Source organism: Thunnus thynnus, chromosome 21, assembly GCF_963924715.1.
Source record: "Thunnus thynnus chromosome 21, fThuThy2.1, whole genome shotgun sequence".
NCBI classification, from domain to species: Eukaryota; Metazoa; Chordata; class Actinopteri; order Scombriformes; family Scombridae; genus Thunnus; species Thunnus thynnus.
Genome location: NC_089537.1, coordinates 4,079,497 through 4,096,248, shown reverse-complemented (window position 1 = coordinate 4,096,248; position 16,752 = coordinate 4,079,497). Strand labels below are relative to the sequence as shown.

Below are 16,752 nucleotides of genomic sequence, written 5' to 3'. Positions count from 1 at the left end.
ACACTACTTTATATACAGTTAGCTAGTTTAGTCCAGTGGTTCCCAACCTAGGGGTCGGGCCCCTCCAAAGGGTCAGCAGATAAATCTGAGGGGTCATGAGATGATTAATGGGAGAGGAAAGAAGAAAAAACAAAGTTCTGATACACAAATCTGTTTTCAGTTTTTGGACTTTTTCTCTAATCTTTGATTTTTGCTGAAATATTGGATCATTTGAACATTTATGTAAATGAAAGTATGTGAGAAGTTTAGAGGGAAAAATCACTATTTGGTGGAGCTGTTAACAACTCATAGACATGTGAAATGTGACCCCGACTACACACTGCTTTTTGTAAGACGTCAAAAGCCAAAAAGGTTGGAAACCACTGGTTTCATCTTTAACAATGTGTTGTATTTTAAAAGCTTGTTATATTATCCATTGTGTCAAATCTTCATCTGAAAGTAACTAAAGCTGTTAAATAAATGTAGTGGAGTAGAAAGTACAATATTTCCCTCTGAAATGTAGGAGTGGAAGAATAAAGTAGCATCAAAGTATCAAGTTACTTCCCACCACTGATGTTCAAAACAACATAAACACAAAACATATTTAACTTCAAAGGCACTTCTTTAATATTTGCTCAGTATTATATACATCTGTACAGACAAAGTAACATGTGCCACAACCATAGCTGCTGTCTTTCTCCATGACAACTGTTTTACATTTAAAATTTTATATTTTAAACAAAAGAACATTGGACTCAATACAATCAAATTCAAGTTCTCAAATACAATTCAAGTTCTTAGTGCGGAATCAGCGCTTGCTTACAGACACTAACTAACCTGCCCAGCCAGAAAAAAGCATGCTTCCCTTTATGTGGCGACCTGAAATGAGCCCACCTGTGTCCAAAATCCAGCTCAGTGTCACCTGAGCAGACGGAGACTGGGAGACTAAATGGTGACATCAGCTGGACTTAATTTGTCAACACAGGTACAGATGTTTACAATCGATAAAGCCTAAACACACAAAAGCACTCATCTATCATAAATAAAAATATCACATAAATTAAATCCTAAAATGAAATTAAAAAAAAAAAAAAAAGAAAATCATGCAGAGATAAAGGATTGATGTACAGTGCTTTTCAAATCAATACAGAGATCTGATCCTTCCGATACTCACTAATACATATTGGACCTTGGTTCATTACAGGCCTTCACGTCTCACCAGCATTTGAAAGACTAATAGAAACAAACTGGGTGACTCCTCTGGTACTAATATTTAGAGAAAAAGCATCATGTGTGCCCACAGCCGCTCTGTAGACGAAAGAATAACACAGATGTATGAAAAACAAAAAAAAACATCAAAACAAGTTCAGAATCATGTCGGAACAACCTGTACAGCGAGAAAAACATCCAACACACACAAACAGCAGGAAAAGAAGTGCCGCTGCCACCAGCTAAAGAAACGAGGCTGAATCGAGATGGAACCTGGTTCTCTAAACTGATCTGAACTATGAACCGATAAATAAAACTAAACAGAAAGTAGCAGATCAAACTGAAACGTTGGGCTTCGATGTCCTGAGTGGTTAAGCGACCCGGGGACCCGCATCAGCCCATCCTGTCCTGAACCAGCCAGCAGTCAGACCCACCCAGTTCACAGCAGTACATGTCAGCAGTATTTATCTGGGGTTCAAGATTCAGACCGAAATTTAGTCGATTTAAAGTTGATGTTCAGTTCAATAAATCGCGACAATCTGCCCTGATTACACCACATGTTAACAGGCAGCCTGTTTGTATGATTGGACATTACAACAATACATTCTAAGCTTATACAACACTCATAAAGAAGTTCATAAGTGTCTTTTTCTTCATCCTATGTCATCACCGTGACAACAGAGTGGGGTCAGAGGCGTTCCCCGGATAGGTCGGGATATGCTCTGTCTCGGAGGAGGCGTGGTCGGTGGGCGGAGCCGGCTCAGCAGGCAGTGCCGGCTCATTGGGCGACGCTCTCTGGCAGATCTCGGCGTAGCTCGGCTTCTTGGACTCCTGGCCAATCAGAGCACAAGGTGGGGTCAGTCTGTGTCACACCTGTCCTCTTCTGCACGTTAATGGCTTTCAAGCAGAGAGCTCAAGCTGATCTAACATCTCCTCTATCCATCTAATTTTATTTACCTTATCACCATGCTTTCTGAGCAACAAGACCAAAACACGTGCATGTTAACGATCATGTGATTTAATATCTGTCTTTTGTCGCTAATGGCCTTCAAGTGTCAGACGCTGCTGCAGGTTTGTGCATCCTACTTCGAGTCATGTAATCATGTAGTACATGTTCTCAAAAGAGTTGTGGATTATTGGTCTTTTTAGCTCTGAGTGGTTCGTACAATTTTGGTCATTAAGTTTGGCAATCTGATGGTTTGATGCCCATATCCATTATAACAGTATATCACATACTATCACTAGTACTGAAACTGGATACTTTTCACTGAAATCAAAAAAAGCAGTTTTGTTACACAGAGCCATCGGAGAAGTCGTACTTGGAAATTTGGAAAATACGTGGCAGGTGATTGGATGATCCATCTGTCAATCACCGTCTAACCTCGTGAGGCAGCTGGTTTCATGAGATCATGTGAGAACGCTCGTAGGACGCTGATCGGTCCGAACCGCTGGTGGTTCAGACACAAGCGCCTAACTTGAAGCTTCACAAGAAGGATTCTCACATGATCTTGTGATGTCGTGACCTCGTGAATCCAGCTGCCTCGCGAGGTGACGGACGGATGGTATCGAACGCTACGGAGTTGTTGAAAGTGATGCTGAGAAGTCTTACTGTGACTGGTTCCTGTATGAGCGGAGCTGGTTTGGCCTCGTTGGTTGTCTCTGTTCTCTCCTTCACATTCCTGCGGAGACAAAGATCCAAATAAAAAAAAACACTTTCACACCTCTGCAACAACATCACATGTACATCACGAACCTCATGGCAACTGAAAAACTGCCACATGTCCACATATGAAGGACGAATAAGGAAGATAAGTGGGGGAAGCTTGTTGTGCTGTGAACTAACCTTGAGGGATATTAGAGAATGAATCATGACAGTTAATGCAGCAAACTGCTCTGCTGGTAAATCATCATCCAGCTGCTCTCTCAGATACTTACTGCTGGGAGACTGGCTCAGGCTCTCGTGACATCACTGGTACTGGTGTGCAGAGGCTGCTGCTTTTGATTGGACTCTGATGGAATAAAGTCAGTTTAACCATTAATGCTTGTATGTGTGTGTGTGTTTGTGACCAATGTTAAGGCTTTATACAGTGAGGTTTTCAGGACTGTGAGTATGAAAGCTCGAGAGAGAGAGATAGAGAGAGAGCTGGTTACCTTGACGCTGCCGTTTGCTGCAGGTAGCGTTGCTATGGCAGTGTTTGCCGGAGGAAGAGGAGGGAAGCTCGTCAGTCCAAGCTCGAGAGGAGGAGACGGCTGACGAGGAGGTGACTGATTTGGTGCATTCTATACACACACACACACACACACACACACACACACACACACACACACACACACACACACACACACACACACGCACACACACACACACACACACACACACAGAGAGAGTCAATGCACAGTTTCAGCAAAGTGAATATTACAAACAAATGTTCACTGGCTGCTTACACGATTGTTTCCAGCAGATCTGTCCCATGACCTCATGTTCTCTCTCCTCCTCTGGCTGAAGTTTCCTCTCCTTCAGAGCAGAGATAAAGCAGAGTGGTGATATTACTGCAGCTCCAAGTAAATACTGATTTATATTTCTGCGCTACAGCATCACTCAACCTACTGTATGCTGGAGGGTTTTTCTGTAGGTACAGCTGACTTTAAGAAATACAACTTATGTAGGTTCGTCTTCTCATATAACTCTGTAGACGATACATCGCTCTATACTGCAGCACCCACGGCTGTAACTACGGCAACACCTCCATGATGAAGTACAATTCAGGCTTAAATCAAATTCACCAGCTGTAATGGGTTCTACATTTTTCCTGCTTATTTTGGTTTCTATTTGCATGTTTACAGTTCGTTTGCTGAATCCTATCATTACCTTTGATGCTGCTTTGGCCTAATCAGATATCACAATGTGCTTTGTTTTTAACAGCCACAGGTTTCTGCATTGACACTCAAGTCCCAACCTTCTGAGAAATGAGTTGATGTTTCGCTACCTTCCTCTGTCGGAAGTCGGTGGCACGAGTTGCTTGTGGGGCTCCGTCCTTCCACCTCTGGTCTGACGGCGCATGTTGCCCCGTGACCTCCCTCGACCCGACTTCGGAGAAGAGGAGCGTTCCTCTGGCGTTTGCTCAGACGGGTGAGAGGAGTCGTTCTGATGGACCTGCCAGCGTTCTCCAGAGTTCGACCATCTCGAGCCTCTTCTGCAAGAGATGAATTATGAATGCCAGCCGGCGCATGTTCACACCCACATTAAGACATTTTAACAGCTAATAAAAGAGGAGGCGTGCAACTAGTTTCTTTCCTAACAATTATTTAAACAACAGAGACAAGACAGAATGACAAGTAGCTACCTCTGCCTGTGTGGGTTGCGAGGTTTGAAGTTAGAAGCTGCTGGGAACCCATTCATGAAGTCATTCATCATCGGTGGATGCTACAGACAAAAAAAAACAACAGCTTGATGGAAACTGAATCACACTGCTTATGAACTATTAGCCAAAACAAGGTGAGAAGGGACCACAGAGTTACTGCTCACACATTAAATGAGCCATAAGCAGCAACAGTATCCACAAATCAAAGAAAACGAAGATGGAGGAGCAGAAAATCATTCTTTCTAAGCATGTTTCTATATAATAAGCTCTTCTTATAAAGACAAATCGTTAAACTATTATCCTACAAAAGAAAGTCAACATAAGAACAAACCTCAGCACACTCGGAGTATTGTGACGCAGCTGAAGGCCACACCTCATTGGTGAAATCATACAGCTGTTGTGTTGGCATATGAAAGGATGTCGGGGGAAAGTAGGAGCCGTAAGGATTGCTGCAGTTGTCCAGCTGGGCGGGTCTGTAGCCGTTTTTTGGAGCATAGGAAGCGACTGCCATGGTTTTGGCCTTTATCCTCGCCATGATCGGCTTTCCCTGGAACACCCGAACCTCCTCTCGCAGGTACTTGTAGGCCTGAGGACAAACACAGAGCACTGCTAACAGGTGCCTACAAACATTCATCTGAAGTTCTGATGCTCTTCTGATAATTCTTCATATATGTTATTAATGTATCTAATAGGGCTGGGTTAAAAAAAATAAATAAATAAAAATGGCCACGACATCTCTCCTGTTGCACAAACGCTTTGTGAGACAATGACAGCAGAGTTTATGTTTTCCAGAGGTATTAGTGATGTTTGTAGCCGCCTCATTGACACTGACTGCCTGGTGATTCAATTTAAAATAGAAGTTGTTGTTTATAAGCTGCAACTAAAGAAAGCACTGATCTGGTGACTCAATACTCACTAACTATAGAGTCTGTAGAGTTGCACTATATTCTGTTGGCTGTTGTGTGTTCATGTTAAATAAAAAGTACTTTAATGTAACTGCTTTGGGGTCAATTCTTAATGTAAACATTAATATTTTTAATTATGCACCAGGTAGAAGGTTCCCTGTATAATTTACAGCATTAGTTCTCATATTCAAGTAAAGTTGGTATTGTAACTGATCCCCGACCCAATCACTGTCCAATGGAATCAGGAACCAAATCAGGACCTTGTGAATAGGAATGAAATTGATTTGGGAATTCCGTATCGATACCCAGCCCTAGTATCTACAGATATTCATCTATAACTTTGTCATCATGATTTTACATATTTGCAGTTTGCTATCTGGTTAATTCTATTTGTCCAGGAGGCTCTTCCTGAAGTTTCCTCCATTTTTTACCTGTTGAAGGTATTTTGGGGAGGTTTTCTTTATTTAAATCAAGGGTCTAACGTTAGAGGATGCTGTACAGACTGTAGAGCCTCCTGAGGCAAATTTGTGATTTGTGATATTGGTCTAAATAAATAAAAATCAAACTTCTAAAGCACAAACTGACAAAAAAAAATTTAAAAAAAGGTGGACAATTTGAACATTTCATTCTAAAATGATCATTTTGTTCCAGATGAGAAAATACTTTGTCGGTATTCCAACGAACCTGTTAAGTTATACTCAAATTTATGTATTTCGATTGTCCCGATAGTCCAAGAGAAACAAATACATGTCTGAAATAAAGCTGCTCACAGAATTATGTTCTTGTCTCACACCAAATATTATCAAACATTAAGGCATAACTGCAGTGATATACAGTATATAAACAATAAGATAACAACATGGTCAGCTGTATTTTACCTGTTGTGCGTCGGCTTCTGATTTAAAGGTGACAAACCAGTTATCGTTGCTCACAAACTCACAGCTCAGGAACTTGGGCAGGTTCTCTCCGTCAAAAAGAGCCTCCACCTCCTGCACAACAACAGAAGTTAATATCCCACAAACTGAGAAGTGTCAGTCTGTTGTAAAAACAGCAGCTGAATAAAGACTGAGGGGAGAGGAGTCTGGTTGTGTTGGTGTGGTGGACGGGCTCTTGCCTCACGAGGTGTGGTATCAGGGATCTCACGCAGGATGACGACACATCGACTCTGGCTGGGTCGGACCTTCTCACCGCACGGAGCCACCTGGACCAGCGGCAGAGCTGCCAGGCAGAGAAAGAGAAAGACTCAGAGACAACAATAAACCAACAAATAATTCATTTACAGTTTGTGTGCTGTGTAGAGCAAGAAAAAATCTCTTTAATACTAATAGTCCTGATTAATTAATAAAACAAATACATTTGAATAAAACAATAAATGTAAACACTGACATTTCAGAATGTCAGAGATGAGGTTCAGGTCCGTGCTGAGACTCTTGATCTTGTCGAGGCTGGCCAGCGTTGAGATTGAAATGTACTGGTCACTGTCCATCTGAGATTTGAGGTACAGGTCGCTGCCAAGGTGCTCTCTGTGGAGGGACACAACAGCTGGTCAGAAGAATCCTCTAAGCAGAAATGTTTGAAGAGGTTACTAAAGGTTATGACAGGTACACAAACATGTTGGACAGCCAAACAAAAGAAAAGACAAGGAAATAAATTTCAAATAATGATGCACAAAGGGAAAAGACAACCAGATCAGACATAGCATCAAGTATGTATATCAAAGCTTTTATTATGTTTTTATGCCTCCGATATCACATTGTGTCCCGAATGAAAACTGTCAGTCATCATCTAAATATCTGATGATATGACTTCTTCAACAGGACAAACAGAGATGATGTTCAGAGTTCTTACCTGGTCAAGCAGGACTCCAAAACTGTCCTCAGCTGTTGTGTGATCTCATCTAAAAATCACAGGAAGTCATTACTACATCTGATCTGACAGTCAGTGCTCCTGTTATTTGAAAACTTTTTTTTACTGTGTTATAATCTGGGAAAAAACAAAGTTTTTTGGACAGATACCTGTGACAGGTGGGTCACTGGGCTCTCCATTAACTAAGGGAGCTTCAGCAGCCAGCGTTTGGTACTCTGCTGTGCTGGGATCAGTCTCAGTCAGGCCCATGTTCTCCAGCTGAAACTCTGGCACATATCCTAAAAGTGAACCCATCAGCATGTTATCACCACAGCAGTACCACAATCTGCAAACACTGTTAGATTAATGAAAATCTAATATTGAAGACAGGATTTATCCTGGTTCAGGATGAAAGTAAAAGAGTAAGTTGAGTCTACCTTCATGATTGATCTGATCGCTGGGGAACTGCAGCCACGGCTGCTGAGCCTGTGGGAAAACGGGGCCAGCGACGTCCAAATTAAAGTTGTGATTGGTCCATACCTCAGCGTCAGGGTTAAGGCTGGGGGCTGCAACGGGTTCCTGAAATGAAAAGACACAGTGTGCATAATGTTAATCTAATATGAAACATTAAGTCGGATATATACAGAACATTTTGACATGAGTAATTCAGAGAACGGAGCAAATGAATATAACTGTTAACAACAGATGTGCAGGTGATTCAAGTCAAGAACAGACTGAAAATGTCTATTAGCAGCTCTCACTGAACCTGATCAATCCAAAAAAAAAGAGTAAAATACACAGAACTAAATGATATTCAGTCTCACTCTAAACTGAAACAGTAATTGCTGTTTTTTTATAATGTCTTCTCTCATTGTTACAAAACTGTGAAAATCATCTCTGTATAAAAGGTCTTGCAGATGTCTGTGTGAATGATCACTTGTTATGTATCATCTTTGTAACAAAGAGTATAAAAGACTGTCTGCTAACATCCAGTAGAAGATATTTAGCTGTTCAGTGTTTGTCTCTGCTCTATTCATCAGTGTATTAATTAACTGTGTCATCTATTGAGTAGAGGTGCGGACGTGGACGATTCAGCATCGATGCAGTGACAGAACATAATCTGGATAATGAGGCCTACATGAAAAACAAAAACACCCCCAACCCTTCTGTTAATTTCTAATTAACAGATTTTACTGTGACAATAAAGTTGTAAAGTTACAGTTTCCTTCCAGGAGCAACGTCGCTCTCTTGCATTGAACTGTGGGTGAACGTTAGGCTAACATTAGTTTTATATATTGGGAGATACAACAGGATGAGGCAAAGATCAGCAGCCGGTGATAAAAAATACACCAAGTATTTTGAAAGCGGACATCTGGGCACATTTTGATAAAGAATACAGCGAACCCAACTAATCAGCCAAGAATTGAGGAGGCCCTGTCAACTCTGACGTACGACTGGTCCAAACTGGGTCACACAGATACTGGTATTGAAGGGATGCAGCTTATTATATTATAGACTGGAGTAGTCTGTTTTTTGAAAGCACTTTCTAAATAAAAAGGGAGCTAAGATTTATCTGACTGCTTGTATGCATCGCTAATCATTGACAGGTGACTCGTAATCGAATCGTGAGGTCACTGAAGATTCACACCTCTACCACTGAGACACCCTGAACCTCAAGTAAAGTCTGTCTTTCATCAACAGTATCACATAAAAACAAAGACAGCAAACTGACTTCACTCAACCCGTCTCATGTGTTGAGTGAACACTTACAGACTGAGTGCAGTCTGTGTGCCAGTCCCACACACAGGATCCCTGAGGCATCACAGTACTGTAGGGATAAGCTCCCAGCAGAGCCATGGAGGGCTGGAGCTCTGAGACAGAGGCCGGGAGCAGCTCCGCGTCGGCGCCCGTCTCGCTCTCACCCTGGCCGGGCTCGGCATCTAACGTCCCCTGGGCCCAACCCCCGCAGCTGTCCCCCAGACCCAGCTTGATCCAGGGGTGGGGATAGAGGCGGCAGACGGAGGAGTCCGCGTCCTCTCCCAGCAGCTCGGACACCATCTCCCTCATCCCTCCTTCTCTCTCTCCGTCCTCGGCGGCCGCTGGCGGCTCGTGACCCAGGAAGTGAATCACGTAAGACGGAGTTGAGGCGTGCACGTCGATCTGACCTGGATCCACCGTGATCATGTTGAGGTCCTCCTGGCAGTCTGAAATCGGAGCTCTGTCGTCCTCACAGATAATATCATTAGGAATCATGTAAGAGTCACAGATGCTGGTGTCAACGCAGACCTCCATGCTTTTGGGCAGCGTCTGAGTTACTGTAAAATTCTCTGGAGCAATATCGCTGTCAAGTGCAGGTTGCTCCTCTGGTGACATCTTCATCTTGTTAATTTCATCCAAGAGATTTCCATTTGATGAATCTGAAGGTTCAGACAAACTATTAGAGGCTTCGTGCTGTAGGATGAGGTCGACATCTGGCTTCAGACAGTCAGAGGAAACACTGGAGGGAAATATTTCAGAGGTTGGCTGATTGTGGGAAAGTTCTTCGACTGTATCTGCAGATTCAAGCTCGACAGGCAATGAAAAGTGTTGATCAATCTCCTGTGCAACTGCTGCTTCTTCTTCTCTTTCCTCACATACTGGTGGATTTACCTTCAGTTGGATTTGGCTGCATCCACTCTCAGTATTAACTTCAGTCTCTAAACTAAACCTCTGCTCACCTTCCTCAAAAGATGTGCAGGAGGAAGACGGAGGCGGAGAAGAGGAAGTGGTAACAGAATGCTCACTTTCAGCAGCAGGAGGTTGTGAAAGAGGACTGTGACACGAGTCCTCAGTGCTGCTCTCGTGGTCCTGAGGAGAGATGCTTATATTTACAGCTGTGCAGTCATCACAGTGCTCAAACGTCATGTTACATTTTTCATCACTCGTCTCCGGGTGAGGGCTGTTTTGTGCTGTTTCAGGTAAACCGACTGTAACATCACCACTCTCAACATGTTTGCTGTCCTGACACGTTTCAGGTTGGGGCTTTTTGGTGACCTGTCTGTCATCTCCGCTCATGAGGACGTCCTGAAAAGTCTCATTTTTAAGAGAAACCAGCTCACCGTCAGTTTTTACATCACCGCCGTCAAACTGTTTGTCACAGTCGTCCAACCTGGAGTCGCTTTGCTCAGCGGGTTCGACGTCTCGACCGGGAGGCTTAACGCTGCTCAATTCAAACGTTGGATCGTTGAAATTAAAATCTAATTTCTCAGATGTGGTTTTAGTGAAGTCTGAGAGAGGCATCGGATCTGGGTGGCAGGAGAAGGCGGTCAGCTCAGTGGGCAGTGATGACACGGCGGAGATGGTGGAGATTGACGACACCTCTGTGAGGCTCGTATCTGCTGTGCTGCTGTGACCGACGTCCTCTCCCTTGCTTCGGCTTCTGCAGATACTCACAGAGATGGCCTCGCTCTGCGGGGAGGGTTTATCCGGCTCGATCTGTCCTCCAGGCAGAGGCAAACTGTCCTCCTCCTCCTCCTTGTGCGGCGCTTTGAAGTCAAGCTTTGAAGAACTGAGGCTCTGACTGGAAGTATCCGACTCAGAAGTTTCAGTGGCTGGCTGTGAACTTTGGATGTGCTTCTCTGGTATGAGGTCGGACTCATGCAGACATCTGTCCGGAGGATTAAAGCCAGAATCTACAATCTGATCCGATTCTTTCTCCTGGAAGCTGACTGATGTTTCCTTTGTGGCATTAAAGACGTCGTCTGCAGCTCTGCGGTCCTCCAAGAACACACTCTGCTCCTCTGAACACACACAATCCTCTGTAACTATCTTTTCTTCTGACCCCTTCACACTCTCGGCCTCCGCACATTCATTCTTCTTATCCACACATGTATTTTCATCTGTGTTTGACGTCATTAAAGTGTCACTCGTGGATTCATCTGTATCCTTTGCAGCTGTCAGACAGTTCAAATCTCCAGTATTATCAGGGCTGTCCTGTTCAGTCACCCGAGGGTCCTCGCTGGTTATGGGACTGCTGGTCAGGGGCAGAGGGTCGACTAGCTGTGGGGATACAACAGGAAGTGGTACGGTGGTCTTTGACAGGACAGTGGAGGCCTGTTCTGCGGCATGTGACTGTGTAGCTGGTTTCTCATCATGTGACAGTCTGGTCATTTTAGATTCTGTGGCATGCTTCTGGTCGCAGGCTGTGGATGCCTCTGTGTGTGATTGGCTGAGGACCGGAGACTCCACTATGCAGGGCAGAGCAGCTGTTTCTACTTCAGCTGTGTGCAGTGAGTGTGTTGCTCCAGCTGTTTGGGATTGGCTGTGATCATGGTCGTGGTCAAGGTCATCGGCGTCAATGGAGCATATGCTGTAGAAGCTCTGGGTCCTTGTTTTGAAACCCTGACCCAGCGTTGTCGTGACGACACAGACTTCCTCGCCGTCTTCATCCTTGTGGTCAGCTCTGGGGGAATCCCGCTGCGTCTCCCAACGCGTGCTGACCTGCGGCAGTGGTTGGTCACCTGACACCTCGCTCACTCCGATGTTGCTCTGCCAGCTAGCAGAGGGTAACCTGGCGGGAGCTGACCAAGAGCCTGCTGGCTTCTCCTCCCCATCTGGGAGCTGATTGAACCATAAAGCTCTGAGTGTGGCATTCTCCAAAATCCTCTGTCTGGCTGGACTCTGTGTGGGCACCTCCATATAGGGAGCCGGTTCACAGCTGGGCCTGGCAGTGTGTGTCACGCCTGCTGCCGTGTCCGTGTTTGTATGTATGTTTGTGCTGGTTGTGATAATAATAGCCTGCTCCTCCTTGTGAGTGCTCCCTGGTTTGAGATCTCTCTCGCTCCGCTTGGTTTTGTCGCTGCCGACCGAGGCCTCCTCTGTGTAAACTTTGCTGTCCGGTTCTAGAGGTCTCTTCTCATCTTGCGGCGGCTTACACTTGGCCGGTCCGTCTGCCACGCGTGTCTCCTCTTCCTCTTCCTCCATGCACACATGTTGAGCTACAGCCGCAGCGTGTTGCCTGACCTGCTCTGTCACCTCATTCAGCCCATCGTGGAGTGGGGGCTGTAACAGACCTCTCCTCTCATTCTGCAGGCCGGGGTTGAGCTCCTTACTAAAGCAGCACCCCATCTTCTCCGGCCTAGAGTGGGAATAAAACAAACAAGACTGCTATGGCCACACACAGTAAGAGCCTAAACAACACAAGACAAAATCATGCGCAGCTCCTCACGATGGCTCAGCCACATGCAGAAAGAGGAAAGACCCTCTACTCCCTCCTGCTTCGCCCCCTCCCCTTCCGTCCCCGTTTTCCCCTCCCCTGCCCAGAATAGTAAATGTGAAGGGGCTCACATGTCCCTGCCACTCAACAGAGGGCTGCACACCACTTTGTGTGTGTGTGTGTGTGTGTGTGTGTGTGTGTGTGTGAGAGAATGCATGTGGGAGCCCTAGTTAGGCTACAGTTAGAGAGGGGTCAGCACATGGCCCAGTGGCCACCAATCACAGAGCAGGACTGCGGCAGTGTCCACTCCTCCTTCCTCTCATCCCACCATTCACTTCTCTCTCCCTCCCACTGACATCTTTCCTTTTCACTTACATCAGTTTCAGCTTCAGCTCCCCCCTCCCAGCCTCCCTCCCTGTCTCCCCTGACAAGGCCACTAGGCCCCCCCCCCCCCCCCGGGCCCCAGGCATGCATGAGTGGTTGTCCGGGCCCCAACAATCAATCAGATTACTCAGTGGTAGTTTTTTTCAATAATACATTTCTATAATGATGCTTTTTTTAAAGCATGATTTGGTTTCCAGACTGAAATCTGACAGTGATTCCAAACAAGTTCTTCTATCCGGATCAAGGACCAGATCAGAGTGCTGTGAAGTTATGATGCTTTAGGTAGATGAATATTAATGATTAATATTAAACTACCTGGTAGCAGTAGTATCCAGGAACCAGCGCTCCGAGCGTTAACTGCACCTGTAGATCAGCTGGACACAGTGGATTCTGGTCTGACGTCATGTGACACGGGCTGTTGGGCAACTTCACGGGACGAGTGCTGCCGCTGTCGATGGTCACCACGGAGACTGGCAGGGGGGAGGAGGAGGAGAGAAGGAAATGAGTCACAACACCAGCTGGCATGATGGAAACACTTGCAACAACTAGATCACTCAATATGGACTAAAAGTGAAAGTGTCCTGGTGAAAACTGCAGGCTGAAGAGCAGCAGAGTAAGAGAGTCATCATCTCATATTTAAGCAGAGATCTACGGTGTGTGTGTGTGTGTGTGTGTACAAGTAACGACTATTTAAATTCTAATTACATACTACTGTATAACTTTTTTAAAATCAATGAATACTTTACTTAAGTATAAAACACTGTCACAAACACAGACAGAATAGAGACAGATGACCAGCAGGAGTCACCAGAGCCAAAAATTATAGCTGAACAACCTAAAATAAACTATTTAATTTATGATCATATGACACATAGAAAAGCAAGCAGTTCACATCTGTCAAACTAACCAGTAAATTCTTGTCATTTTAGCTTGAACAGTGATTTAAAGGATGGAGCATTTATCATAATAGTAATCAATTGATTTCAGGTGATCCACTAACACATTAACTGATTCATTTCGTTACAATTTCAGCAATAACTTCACACTGATCCTGTTTGAATCACCAGTGTGTACATCTATAACAAGTGTGTTGATTAGAGATGAAGCACAGTTTGGATAATCAATCAGTTGTCATTCTCTAAAGCAAAAGTGTCAATACTTCCTGTTTCTAGCTTCTTAGTTGTGAGGATTTGCTGCTTTTATTTTAAATTGAATATCTTTGAGTTTTGGATTGTTTGTTGGACAAAAAAACAGACATCTGATGACGTCACTTTGACCTTTCACAACTTGTGATGAGCATCTTTTACAGATGTAAGATTAAATGAAAAAATAATCGACAGATTAGTCGACAATGATGATGTGTGTTAGTTGCAGCCCTAGTCACAATATTCTACAGTGCTTATTAGTCACAATATTGTTTATAGTTCTTATTATTAACAGAGTGACTATAGGCCTGTCTAAATAAAATAATCATATAAAAGCAATTTTCTCAACAAATCTAAACTTTCTTTTAGAAATGACATCAGATGGACACCAAGCAGCACATTCAGAAGAGATAAAGATCACAAACTATCAGCTAAAAAACAACAAACTAAAATGATTACTGAGTTTTTTCTGCAACACGACTAAATCAGCAGCTCAACACTTCACAAGCCAGCGTTACAAAGAACACAGTAAGTCTAGGGCTGCAACTAACAATCAATTTCATTATCGATTAAGCTGTCGATTATTTTTTCAATTCATGGATTTGTCGTTGGATCTATAAAATGTCAGAAAAGAGTAAAAAATGTGGATTACTGTTACCTAAAACCCAAGATGTGTTAATCATTGGCAACTAATCAATTAATCATTGCAGCTCTAAGTATTTCCATACTGGCACGTCTGATTAAAACAGACACTGTGACCAAGCCTTCGTCCATATATTGGAAGATTAAAACACTTTATATTTGTTGATAAACAAATATCAACAAAACAACCTTTATGGGATGTTTACATGTTTGACATCACAAATTAACTCCTCATTAGTTTCTGGTCAGCCTCATCTTAACTGACATCAACTGTTATTAAGAATTACATTTCCAAAGCCTCTGGTTAATAAACTTTCCAAACTGTCTTTGAAAATGTTCAAAATATGTTTTTTCTACAACAAGATTAAAACTGCGGCTAAACATCCATCACACAAGTATATTAAAAATAGAGAGTGTGACCAAAGCTTTTATCCACAGTTATTAAAGGGTTGAATCACTTTTTATAATTCTAGGTTAAGATAACCTTTTACTTATCTTTCAATAGTTAATTATAACCTTAAAGAGTTGCTGCATATAATTTCACTTCCCTTTTTATCAGAATTAATGAAATTCTGATAAAAAGGATCTTTTAATGATTTTTAATATAAAAACATGTTTAAAAAATTACATTTCTCACAACTTCATTGACACTTTGCTTACTGTTATTAACTGACAGATTTCCCCTCTGATTAACACACTTTTCTACACTTTTTTGCAGCTAAATACGCTCAAAATTTGTTTCCCATTTAAAACGGATTAAAGCAGACACTGTGACTGAGGCTTTATCCATGTATTGGAGGGTTAAAACACTTTGTATTTGTTTTGGTTAACTGGTTGACATTAACCTTTATGAGATATTTACATGTTTGACACCACAAATAAATGAGTCATTAGTTGTTTAACTTACACTAACTTATTGTTCCAAAGCATCTGGTTGACAAACTTTCCAAACTGTCTTTGAAAATGTTTAAAACCATGTTTTTTCTACATCAAGAAGACTGACTCAGCAGCATAACATCTACTGTACAAGTGTGATATAAGTGTGACCAACGCTTTTATACACGCAGTTATTAAAGGTTGAACCACTTTTTACAATTTTAAGGTGAGTTAACATTTTATCTTTTATCTTTCAGTTGCTGAAAAGAAAAGTTATGAGCTGCTGCATATCGTCTAACTTCATTATTTTAAATCAGAATTAATTAAGGATTATGTTTAATGTGAAAATGTGTTGACAATAATAATAATAATAATAATAATAATAATAATAATACATTTCTCATTAACTTTTGGACGATTCCAACTCCACTGACACGTTGCTAACTGTTACTAACTGCCACATTTCCCCTCTCATTAACAAACTTTTCTGAACTTTTTCAGCTAAATATGCTCAAAATATGATTCCCAAACAAAACGACTAAAAAAAGCATTTGCAGCTGAGTTTTGAAGCCAAACGTCCCTCTAAGTTTCTAAGTAAAATCTTTCATTAGCTTACTTCGATGCTGTTTCGGTGACGGTCTTCTCGGCTGACAACCTCAATTAACCCTTGTTAGCTTTTAGCTGGAGGGAGTTAAATGAAGGAAAAAACAACACGCTTTTTGTGACAAAGTGTAAGTCAAGTTAACCGAGCTGATAACCTTTTAACTTCCTTCATTTAAACGGCATTTGAGGCAAAAAGCAGCAGCTAACCGAACCGCTTTAACCTGCCGTTAACGTTAGCTGGTTAACGTCCATAAATCGAACAGTAACAATAACGTTAAACGATGCTAACGGTTAGCGCCAGCTAAAGTTAATGTTGTGCTAATATAGCTTAACTTTCTTGAAAAAAAGCGGAATCAATCTCAGTATTTCAGTACTCACCTGTCACCTTTCCTCTGCTGTGTTGAAGTCAAGCTTGATTTCTTGCTCTCTTGTGGTGTGTTTGTGTGACTTTCTGTTTGTCTGCTTCCATAAAACCGCCTGTTTAGTTTACCTCCACAAACCACACACAAACTCTCCAGTTGCTATGGAAACTGTACGTTGCAATAAAGTCTGAAAATTAAAATATAATAATAATTATTATTATTAATAATAATAATAGTTTCTGCACA

General features: G+C 42.6%; 1 protein-coding gene across 3 annotated transcripts; it reads right to left on the bottom strand.

The window, feature by feature from the left end:
• Positions 1-582: 582 nt before the first annotated feature.
• Positions 583-16,752, bottom strand: LOC137172998 (la-related protein 4B-like). 3 transcript variants are annotated; one of them, XM_067577664.1, is made up of 16 exons: positions 16,523-16,752; positions 13,194-13,348; positions 7,738-7,879; positions 7,471-7,599; positions 7,304-7,352; positions 6,842-6,978; positions 6,570-6,673; positions 6,334-6,444; positions 4,882-5,136; positions 4,533-4,612; positions 4,176-4,382; positions 3,634-3,703; positions 3,340-3,468; positions 3,124-3,197; positions 2,798-2,867; positions 583-2,019 (listed from the first exon to the last, which is right to left on the bottom strand). In XM_067577664.1, the coding sequence occupies exons 2-16, from the start codon at positions 13,281-13,283 to the stop codon at positions 1,855-1,857; spliced, it is 1,812 nt and encodes a 603-aa protein (XP_067433765.1). In that variant the 5' UTR covers positions 13,284-13,348; positions 16,523-16,752; the 3' UTR covers positions 583-1,854. The 3 variants fall into 3 exon arrangements, with proteins under 3 accessions (XP_067433765.1, XP_067433766.1, XP_067433764.1); XM_067577665.1 differs by lacking the exon at positions 16,523-16,752 and adding an exon at positions 16,158-16,387; XM_067577663.1 differs by lacking the exon at positions 16,523-16,752 and adding an exon at positions 9,071-12,416 and having other exon boundaries at positions 13,194-13,284.